The sequence below is a fragment of the Malus sylvestris genome, chromosome 10, assembly GCF_916048215.2.
Source record: "Malus sylvestris chromosome 10, drMalSylv7.2, whole genome shotgun sequence".
Taxonomy (NCBI): domain Eukaryota; kingdom Viridiplantae; phylum Streptophyta; class Magnoliopsida; order Rosales; family Rosaceae; genus Malus; species Malus sylvestris.
In genome coordinates this window covers 28,102,087-28,113,207 of record NC_062269.1, presented here as the reverse complement: position 1 = coordinate 28,113,207, position 11,121 = coordinate 28,102,087, and the positions used below count along the sequence as shown (strand labels likewise).

The 11,121-nt window shown below is 37.9% G+C and overlaps 2 protein-coding genes across 4 annotated transcripts; one reads left to right on the top strand and one right to left on the bottom strand.

Moving 5' to 3' along the window:
* The first annotated feature begins 5,515 nt into the window (after positions 1 to 5,515).
* Positions 5,516 to 7,804, top strand: LOC126586561 (uncharacterized transporter C405.03c-like). 3 transcript variants are annotated; one of them, XM_050251414.1, is made up of 4 exons: positions 5,516 to 5,625; positions 5,906 to 6,597; positions 6,698 to 7,121; positions 7,320 to 7,804. In XM_050251414.1, exons 2-4 carry the CDS (start codon positions 6,061 to 6,063, stop codon positions 7,634 to 7,636), a joined length of 1,278 nt encoding a protein of 425 aa, XP_050107371.1. In that variant the 5' UTR covers positions 5,516 to 5,625; positions 5,906 to 6,060; the 3' UTR covers positions 7,637 to 7,804. The 3 variants fall into 3 exon arrangements, with proteins under 3 accessions (XP_050107371.1, XP_050107372.1, XP_050107373.1); XM_050251415.1 differs by having other exon boundaries at positions 5,540 to 5,625; positions 6,018 to 6,597; XM_050251416.1 differs by having other exon boundaries at positions 5,572 to 5,625; positions 6,022 to 6,597.
* A 276-nt stretch (positions 7,805 to 8,080) lies between these two features.
* Positions 8,081 to 10,527, bottom strand: LOC126586563 (uncharacterized). Its single transcript, XM_050251417.1, has 5 exons — positions 10,383 to 10,527; positions 9,611 to 9,698; positions 9,406 to 9,503; positions 8,986 to 9,302; positions 8,081 to 8,770 (listed from the first exon to the last, which is right to left on the bottom strand). Exons 2-5 carry the CDS (start codon positions 9,617 to 9,619, stop codon positions 8,379 to 8,381), a joined length of 816 nt encoding a protein of 271 aa, XP_050107374.1. The 5' UTR covers positions 9,620 to 9,698; positions 10,383 to 10,527; the 3' UTR covers positions 8,081 to 8,378.
* Positions 10,528 to 11,121: the final 594 nt, after the last annotated feature.

The following is an 11,121-nucleotide window of genomic DNA, read 5'->3' as shown; positions in this document are numbered from 1 at the left end:
AATTAGTTGATAAAGTTACAAACAAAAAACAGTTTTAGATACTTCGTTTACTACTTTCTTTCATGTCTTCTTCCTCTTTCCCTATAATTGAAATACAAGACAAATCATATTAGCCAAAACAAATAACATAAAACGACACCTGTGTAATGTGTAATAACGTTTTAATTTAAAGTAGACAGGAAATTGCTTGGCTGCACACACATGAACGTAAAACCTTCTTCCTCCAAGGGAAGGATCTAAAGTATTATCCAACTAGAAATTAGTGGAACAATAAACTAATGATTTGAGGAGCACTAAACTGTTTTATATCAAACTTATTGTTTGTTTGGTGTTCGTCATGTTTTTTTATACAACAATACATTTTCATTGGGATTTGAGTTAAACTAGAAAATAGATCAACCATAATAATTTGTGTTTGGATTGATGCTTAATATTGGGCTTTACGACGATAGATGCCCAAGAACACAGAAGCAAAGAGGAGATTGGGCTCGGACAAAGCCAGCGGCCCAGGAAGAATTTAAAAACCATTTCAACAAGACATAGGTCATATGCTTATGTGAGAAGTGATGGGAGATAGAGGGCAGCTCACCTGCAAAAATTACTTTTCAAGGGCATGGATAGTAAATAATTGGTGCAAGGGACACCAAAGACAAAAACACTCAACCAATCAATCAAAAGACATCCATAATTTGCTCTCAAACAAGCAAGAAACCAAAAAGCTGCATTTTGTCCAGATTCTGCCATTTTAGTTGTAGATCCCTCATAGAAAGCCATCTTTTATCAATTTTAGAAGCTCTGCCACCTTCCCCTAATATTGTAGTATCGAATCCCCTTAGGAAACCTTTTTTACATTTCATTTTCCAAAGTCCACAAACACCTGTAACACACAAAGAGAAGTGGTTGCAAGAAGTTGAACCTTGCCCGAGTCTCTTTTGTTTGTGTTTATATAAAGTAGATCTATTGTTCAATGCATATTACTTTGTGTTTTTAATCATTTTCAATTGATTTTCATCCAAAGTTATGGTTAATCTAGCTAAGTCAATCAATCTTGTCCCTTTAATCTTAACTGTAATTAAAGGAATGGTTGATAGGGCGGGCCTTGAACTCCCTTTATTTGAACATATGATATCATGTGTTAAAAGTCCTTGTTTACAAGGCAAGAAAAAGAACTTTATACAAACTTAACTCATCTGTGACAATCCATTGATAACCAATAAGTCTAAATAACTTGTGGCGCAAGTAATCAACTCAATTCACAACTAAACAATAATCTATTATACAAAGATAACAGTGGCATGCTCGAATTCTGGTTAGTTTTGATTGTGAGTCTCAAGGCCTAACAAAGGCCCCACAAAGGCACCATTCAAACTAACTACAAACTTATATTGCATCACACCAAGCAGCAAACCTTGCCCAACAGGCAAGAGCCCCAGAGAGCTGTGTGATGGACCGGTTCTAGCCCGAATAATTTAATATTGAACTCGTCATCCACTTAAGCCACAAAATGAATATGCCATAATAATTTGGTTTGCATTTGTCATTTACTAGAGTCAAATATAAGCCCTACACCTTACAAGTGAAGATCATAAATACCACAAAACCATAAAAGTAAGTGGCCAACATACATAGTTTCATTTTTGTTTAAAAGCTTGTAACTGATGTGAAACTAATGTTCAAGAGAAAGTAGAGTGAGGATGTGGGAAAGAGAAAAGAATTCCTCATGTAATACAAGTTATACAAGGAAATGACCTTCCAGATCTTATAGGATTCCTCGTTTAAGTTTACACAATCATACAAGTTGTAAAACACTATTCATTACACTCCTCATTGAGTGTCTACAATTTATGAAGTGGTCGCATTAAATCTTCATGATTAGGAGATTACAGTTGTTGTCGTTTGTTCTTGTTCGGCATAGGTAATGCATATGCGAATCTCTAGTAAAAATGCAATGTCGATACTTGTCATCTTTAAGATGTATCAAGTAATAGAAATAGCACACAAGGGTATGATCAGCTTGATATAGGTGCCTCATCAAAACCTTGTCAGATTTGTAAAAGCTCAATGGGGAAAAATGCTCCCTATCTAATAAGACATTAAGGCCAAGTGAGTAAAATCCATGATACTATCCCTGAGTTTTCTATAAAACTACCCCTGAGAACTACAGGCATTGCAAATGAGATAGGTCACACAATCCAATACCTTGGTAAACTTCTGGAAGGTAGACATCGAAAGGGAAACCTACGATCCGAACGATCTGTCACGCTTCTAGTCGAAGACAGATGATTGACTAGATGTTGGTGTACCATGTCATCCACACATGGATGGCATGCCCTATCAGAGACGACAAACGATCTTTCAGGGGCGGCACATCTATTAAGAGATGTTAACTTGACGTCCGTTAAGTATGTCTATCCTTGCAAGCTTGTTTGTAGATGGTATACATGATCTCATCACTTTATTTAGAGTAGAGAAATGCGTCTGTATCAACATTCTAAAACCTAGAATACATTGCACGTGCTTATCACTATGTGCAATACGGATATTGACATGAGTATAGTGGGTAACGTCCACGCTAAATCGCATTGTTTACATGAACATTGACGTTCTTATCTCTATACAACAGGAAGAATGTCTTATTGAATTGACAATCCAAAATAAGTGGTAAAGAAATCGCTTGCATGAACCTAAAGAGCTAATTCAAAAGAGAATCATAATAAACAAAGATTCACATCCTTCTTTGAGGACCCATAATGATACGTTGTGCTGACGTAGCTTGACACATAAACTGCACACCCAAATGCATATGTATGAAATGTTAGGTCACATCCAGTGACCAACTATAATGCAAAATAAGGTTGGGTGATGATAGGTCTTAGGCAGACCAACATAGCGGCATTGTGTAGCCCTAGGCAAACCCGAAAGCTTGGTGCATTCACCAAGTTCAAGGCGATCAATTGATTAAGTGTTTTATTATCGTTTATGCGAGATTGTTTTCCCGGGAACATGGTGAATGTAATGTTCAATTAAATCCAGAAAACATGCAATACTTATATAAAATAAAAAATAAAAAATAACCTTGGATGTACACTCTTTGGCGTTATCCAGTCTTTCAAACTTCATGGGATTATTAGGGTGGTGAGCCTTTAAGTTAAAATCATCACGAGGTTAGTAGAATGTGTGTGTGGACAAACATGTCACCATTGTATCGATACATCACCTAAAAACCATAAAATATCTAAATGGTCTGCATTTTGGTTGTTTTGGTCCACAATTATTCCCTTGAATTCACTATAAAATAGGGTTCATAATGGTCATTGCTAAGGATGATACAGAAATACAATTTTCCCAATTAGCAAACTTGGCAAAATGTTCTTGTAAGCACAAGATCCTTACTTCATGTAAAGAGATACTTTGTGTAATCAGTGTTCTAAAAAACAGGCTAGACGTTGGGCGGTGGTGACCTGAGACGTTTTCTTGCAAATCAGTTGGAAAAATCGGCTAGGCTCTAGGCGGTGCTAGGTGGCTAGGCGGGTATTTTTTTAATTAAAAAAATCATATCTAAGTCTACTTGCAAATGAAGCTAGTATGGCTCAAGGATGGATTGTGGAGGTGGTGATGAAGAACTTGAGCTTGGTTCGGTAATTGGAGAGACATCGGAGGTAGGTAGTTCCCTAGAGTCTATGGGGGTTCTAAAAATGTTGAAGTAAGGGAACTTCATGAAGAAGATTTTATATCGGATGAGGACACAGAAGAAGAAGAAGGAGATGATGAAGAAGTTAAGTTTGAGTCCGACACGGAGAGAGTCTTGGAGGGATATGGTGAAGAAGAGTTTGATGCCTAGCTTTGTAACTTTGCAAGTATCTTACATTACTATATTTCCTTATTTTCCTCCTATTTTGCATTTTATTTGGTTTTAGATTGTGAACTTGTTGTACATGTGTCATCCTACAATACTCTTCACTATGATTATATGACATATATGCTTAATGTGTTTTTAAATTTTGGACTTGTTGGATACTCTTTTTGCATTTTGTCATTCTTTTATTATCTTATCCATGAATTTCATACAAGTATAATTTTTTGTAAGTGTCATTATGCACTTTGTTTGTACCATACTTGACCAATCCCGAAACTACTGAGCACCAGTCAACGTTATACCGTCAAGGATCCAGAAGAGTTTCCCTCCAACCAGGAGGCCAATCACAGCGTAACACATGTCGATATCATAAGCTAATCATAGCGCGACACGTGTCAACATCAGAAGCCAATCACAACACGATATGTGTCAATGTTAGAATGAAACTAGAAACTCTCTTCTATAAATAGAGATCATTCTCTCACAATATTTCCTAATGTTATTTGAACTAAATCACTTGTACTCACTAAAGGAGAGTTTGAACCTATGTACTTGTGTAAACCCTTCACAATTAATGAGAACTCCTCTACTCCGTGGACGTAGCCAATATGGGTGAACCACGTACATCTTGTGTTTGCTTCCCTGTCCCTATCCATTTACTTACTTATCCACACTAGTGATCAAAGCAATCTAGCGAAGGTCACAAACTTAACACTTTCTATTGTACTAAAGTCCTCGCTGATTTTGCGCATCAACACGCTTATTTATAAGATATACAAGAAATTTACCTAAATTCACCTAGGCTGCTTAGGCGCTAGGCTCCAGCCTGCCGCCCGACTAGCGTTTAGCGTTTTTTAGAATCTTGTATGTAATACGTGGCATCAATGTTCAACCTACGAGTTACAAATGGTCATGCCAAAATAAGAAAGTGATCAAATCATAATAAGAGTGATATGAAAACTAATACTTCCCTTAATTGAAGATAGCTGAATTTTGGGATTATTCTTCTCTAGAACTCCAAGCGTAGCGTCGAAAGCTATTCGTGCTAATAATGTGTTGTGAAACTAAAGTTTGAGATAGTAGAGAGAGGGTGCGACAAAGAGAAGAGAGAAGAGATAAAGGTTTGAGGAATATTCCTTATGCATTGTGCCTTTATTTATACTAATAATAATGGTCTTTACTTGCTTTACAAGTAATACAAATCATACAAGAAAAAAATCTTCCAAATCCTTTAAGATTCCTCCTTTAAGTTTGTACAATCATACTAATTATACAACACTATTTACAACAGTAACCAATTTTATTTGTGCATTCTTCACCATACTGTGGCACTTGGTGCGATGGCAAGTGCCTTCGCCCATGAGCGGTAGGTCTCGGATTCGAGACTTGGGAGCAGCCTCTCCATAAATGGGGGTAAGGCTAGCCGACATTCACCTCTCCCAGACCCTGCGTAAAGCGGGAGCCTTGTGCACTGGGTACGACCTTTTTTTATTCTTCACCATACTGTGGACTGTGGGGCACCATATATTTTCTTTTTCTTCCACTAGCAAACGAAAAAGAAAAATTATTATTTATTTATTTTTCTGTAAAAACTGGTTTGGGTTTGGGCTGAAGGGTAAAAAAGATCATAAAAATTTCAGAAGCTGGGCCTAACTAACTGGGCTGACAAGTACCCGCCAACTTCGTATTACAAAGTTTACTGCAAATCCGAAGACCTCTCTCTCCGTCAAAACGACGAACCTCTGAATCCGATCTGAATCTCATCCCAGGTACATTCCACATCCCCTTCAATACGCTCGATTTTTTTTTCTTTCAATATTTTAATATTTTTTTATTTTTGGTATGCAAATTCATGTTCTTGTTCTTCTGGCTTCAAATCCTCATTAAATTAAATTTTATTAAATGTTCATGTATTGGGATTTGGGTTTGAAATTAATTCAATTGATATCGTAATTGTATCGAAAAGATTGTGTATTGGTGCAGTTTAGTATTATGGTTTTTGCCTTAATTTTGGTGGGTTTTTTTTTATCTTCTTTTTGGTTGTTTCAGGTGAGATTTCGGGTTGTTAGTGGCATGGGAAATTGTTATAATTCTCCAAAAGCACATAAAGTCTAACGTTTTCGGGCTTCGGAAATCGAAAAGCTGATTTTTTTTTTTTTAGCAAGATTTGGGAGCTGATTTGATTTGGGATTGGGTGGAAAGACATGAAAAGTGAAGTTGGGAAGTGGGTATTAGGTTTGGTATACATATTTGCTGTTGCATCTATCTGGATAGCTGCCAGTTTCGTAGTACAGTCGGTTGTAGATGCCGGTGTGTCCCCGTTCCTCATCACATACATATGCAATTCTCTGTTTGTGATCTACATTCCCTTGGTTGAAATCGGGCGGTATTTGGAGGATAATTTTGAGGGGTTTTGGATTTGGAGAAGTAGGAAGAGTAGCCCTTTGCAAAGATTAGGAGATTCGGAGCAAATCACTCTCCTTGAGGAGACTGACGGAGTTGTGAAAGCAGATGCGGAAGAGGGGGAAGTGAATCTTGGTGCAGAACCGAAAGTTGTATTGTACGAGCTTGTTGGAACTTCAGCAACTCAAGACAATGGCACTGAAACGGTAGATAAGCAAGTGGATGAAAAAGGGCGTTGGACACGAACTCGAGTGGCTAAAGTTAGCCTGCTGATTTCCCCGTTTTGGTTTTTCGCACAGCTGACTTTCAATTTGTCATTGAAGTATACTACGGTTACGGTAAGCATTTTTAGTGTTGCATGGCACACCCTGCTTCTTAAATTTGTCCATTTGTTTCATGATGTCGGTATGATTGATTTTCTGTGCTTGTTGCGTGCAGTCGAATACAATCTTAAGCAGTTCATCCAGCCTTTTCACCTTTTTGGTCGCCCTAGTATTCTTAGGGGAGAAGTTTACTTTGGTTAAGCTTATTAGCGTTCTTCTTTGCATGGGAGGAACGATAATTGTCAGCCTTGGTGACTCACGAACTGCTCTAAGTGCAATTGCTTCAAACCCTCTCCTCGGCGACATACTTGCTCTTGTCTCGGCGGCCTTCTATTCTGTGTATATTACCCTCATTCGCAAGAAATTACCTGATGAGGATGATGAAAAAAGCGGCCGTGCCAGTATGGCTCAGTTTCTAGGATTTCTAGGGCTTTCCAACCTTCTTATATTTCTTCCGGTTGCCCTTATACTTCATTTCTCCAAGCTGGAGCCGTTTTACATGCTTACCTGGGAGCAGGTCGGTCTCATCGTTGGTAAAGGTGTGTTCTTAACTTATGCTTTACGTTCTTTTGAACTTGGAGTTACCTGTACAGGAGTTTGCTTTGCTTTTTTCTATTTGTCTGTGCATGCATTCTTACGATAGTTGACGTGAGGCGCAGTGATACATACAGATGATGTTGAGTTTTATGCAGTATTTCTCCTGTACTTAATCATTTACATCTTTGTGTTGTGCTTAGGTTTGTTGGATAATGTTCTGAGCGACTACTTATGGGCCAAGGCCGTTCTTCTAACCACCACGACGGTAGCAACGGCCGGTCTGACCATCCAGGTTCCGCTGGCGGCAATTGTTGACTCAATGACTGGCCATGCTCCTCATTTTGCCGATTACCTTGGAGCCGTGGCGGTCATGATCGGATTCGCAGGCATAAACATTCCCGCTGATGCTTTTAACAGACCAAAAGAAGCTGTACTTGCGAGAGAGAGTGAAAATATCAGTGCAACCGGTGAAGCTCGCAATTCATCAGGCAGCCCGATTTCAGCTGCCCCTTCATAGCATGCTGAGGTCACTTGCAAAATTCGCTTTGCATTTTGCAAGTGCAAATACGCGCGTTATATTGTACCGTTATTAGAATTTTTTTTTTTTTTTTGTAAATGCAACTACTCTAGTTTTTATTTTTTCAATTATCAATTACTGATATAGAAATAACTATTTACCGAGCCATATTACCATTATAAATTACGCAGGCAGACGGAAATCGAGGTTATAGACTGTTGGTTCAAGTGATCAATATGCACATGCCACTCAGTATTATGATTTGATGGTATTCCTCTTTACTTCAAAGTGAGAGATCTTAGATTCGAATCTTTTGGATGGCAAATTCAATACCAAATTAGGCTACCCATTGTATGACTTAGTCGAACTCCCTCTCCTCTTAATGTAAAAATATCAATGTACTCCAAAAAAAAAAAAAAGAAAAAAACTAAATGCACATAACGGTTAACTAAAATCATTCAATTCCAAATCACTCACAAATCCAAATGAGGCCTCTTTGAGGACAAGTATGCGGTTCTACAAGTAGTCCTTAAATATTATAAACTACGAAGCCACGGATGAAACGCTACAAGATCATTAATTATTGAACAGAAAATACAAACACCCTATGATCATCGTCTACGGATTCAGCTTCATACAGGTAACATGATCACTTGATTTTATAATGTTCGGAAGCAAATCGAATTGCAGCTTCCAAAAATAATTGCCAAACTCGAACACAACTCTGAAACAACGCAAACCCTTAACCCTGTGACATCGTGGTACCTGCATGACCATATCTCTGCATCACTCTTCTCGTTGCAAGCGCTGCAGCCTCGCTTGCCCGCAGTGTTCCACTTGCCATGATTGCAGCAAACTCAGCAGAGATCTCCTCTTGCACCTTACTTCGAGCATCCCCGAGAGGATCTACAACTCCGTTGGGAGGTTTAACCACACTTCCTGATGCTCCCCGCTCCTCTGACTTGGTGACCTGCTGCGCTCCAGATTTCGATTTGTCACCAGTCTCCTTGTTGGAAGTGCTCAAGGGTTTCGCAGTGTTAGTCATCGTTTGCACCATGGAAGTAGGCCTGAACTGTGGAGCTTGAGGAGCAGCACCACTTCTCAATGTTGCTTCCAGATTCTGTATCATGGGCACTGCAAAACAACGGCAGAGAAAACCCACATTATTGAGTATTTAACCACATGGTTCTCCCATTAACCGCAATCCTTATTTCAATTTAAAGTCATTGTCTGAAATTAAATGGCTTTAATCTAAATTTCAAAGTACAAATACGCAAACATGGAAGACTCTAAATTTACTATCACTAATCAAATAGAGCTCAGTATTAGCAATGGATAAAATAACTTACTAATAAGAGCTCCCATTGGACTGCCCATAACTTCATTAGGAAGCTGCAAAATATAGTCCGGAATGGTTGCACCCACCAAAAACTGAGCAACCTCATTGCTAAAGTTATTGCAATTGTGAGTAAGTAAACTATAGGTTTCCGCAGTATACCGGGGACTGATCTCCTGCAAATACATCTCAAATACATCCTTGGGCACATGTGTGACACCCAAATCTACCACTTTAATTGGTGTCCCATACGGTGTTGACCCAGCAGGAGCATGTTGTATGCCTCCCCCAAAATAGTACTCATTACCATAAACCACCAATCCCGTGTGCCTGCGATTGAAAATTCGCATAGAAGATTTAATTACCTTTACACAAGCCTTGCTGAGAAGAAATTGACGTACTCCTCGTAATTCCAACGAACAAAGAAACTTACCATATGCCCTCGATGGCTTTCCCCAAGAAAGCCGTGGACATTTGCCTAGCTAATCCTTGGCTTAAGTCGTATACATTCAAAGTAACCTTGTGAACCTCCTGCAACCAAATTAATACATCAATTCAAGAACTGCATTGGAAACCCAGAAAGGAAGTACACACAATGGAACACTAGACTAAAATACAATAAATATTACAGTACACACCTCTGCCATCTCCGCAGTCCAATATCAAAATGCTCCGTAGACAAAAATGTGGGGTTTTGAACTAATGAAGATCGCGTATCCAATCACACTGAAAAATAACCATTAAAGAAAAATGGTAAGAACCAAAACTTAGATAGACAAATAACAGATTCAGTTTCAACTGCTCAAGCAAACCAGGGAATTTCCTAATCCATTCTCGATTGCCAGAATCGAGTCAAAACGCCCCAATTCCTAAAGTTATGTACGTTGCCAATACAAAATAGAAAAGTAGTACTTCTGGTTTGCTCCTGTGCTTCAACCACCAAAACCAAAAAGCTTACAGATGCACAAAAATACCCGATTTTATACGTTTCTTTGTTCAGCATCATGAACATATATGCCCAATTGCAAAACTAAACCAATAATTACAGCTACATTGTTAGAATCTACACTAATAACCATCCAAATTATTGAAATTAATTAACAAAAAACCAAAATTAGCCTTATAAAAAAACAACTTTTAAATACTCAAATTCAACAATAATATATAGCAATCAACCTAAAACGTTGGATCACACAGATCAAACAAAAAACCCCCGAAATTCTACACACACAAAAACCCAATATTTCGGCCGCACGCTACCTTTAAAGTTCAAATATTCTACAAATTCTCAACAAAATTGAAAATTTTATAAAGCACATTTGGGAATTCAAATACGACTACGCTACTGAAAGGCTGATGGATTACGATTAGGGTTTCAGTTGGGCTTTTCTAACGAGAGAGAAAGCGTACCTGAGGGCGAAGAAGCCACGAAGAAAAATTCTCTTTTCTGCGATATGCGCGACCCACAGAGAAGGAACCGGCTGGGATCTGCTGGTTTAAATACTTTCCCAACCAATTGAGACGAGAGTTTGGACTCCGTTCACACCCACTTCTACGACCTTCTAGAACTTACTGACCAATCGTGTTCGGACACGTGGATTGCCATTCAAAGTCCACGCGATCTCTGGAACACGTTTTTTTTTTCTTCTTATTTTTGGCGCGATCTCCCGCTACCTTCCCGCTGGTCTTTTCCTTGTCTCAAAAAACAATAATAAAAAGAAAACGTTAACGAAAAGCACCCGGTACTGTTTATTTTAACGAAAAACTACATTTTTACACTAAAAAGTCAATCTTGGTACTATTCACTTTACCCTTTATTTTGTCCTTATCATTAAAACTCAAAATTTTCAAGCCCTTTTCATTAGTTTTTCTTAATAAAAATTAGGCCATCTATTTGCTTTTAGAACTGATATTAACATTTTAAAATTTTCATTTTACATTTTTTATAAGTATTTATTTTTTTAATTATAAAAAGTTTGAAGTGCAAAATGAAATTTATAAAGTGTCCATAACAATTTCCTTTCTTTTTCAGGAAATTTAATTTAGGTCCTTCTATTTCTTTTTTAGGAAATTTAATTTATAGGTAATAATTTTATATATTTAGACATAAGTTGATGTTTTAATATGAATTTTCAACTAGTATCAACAC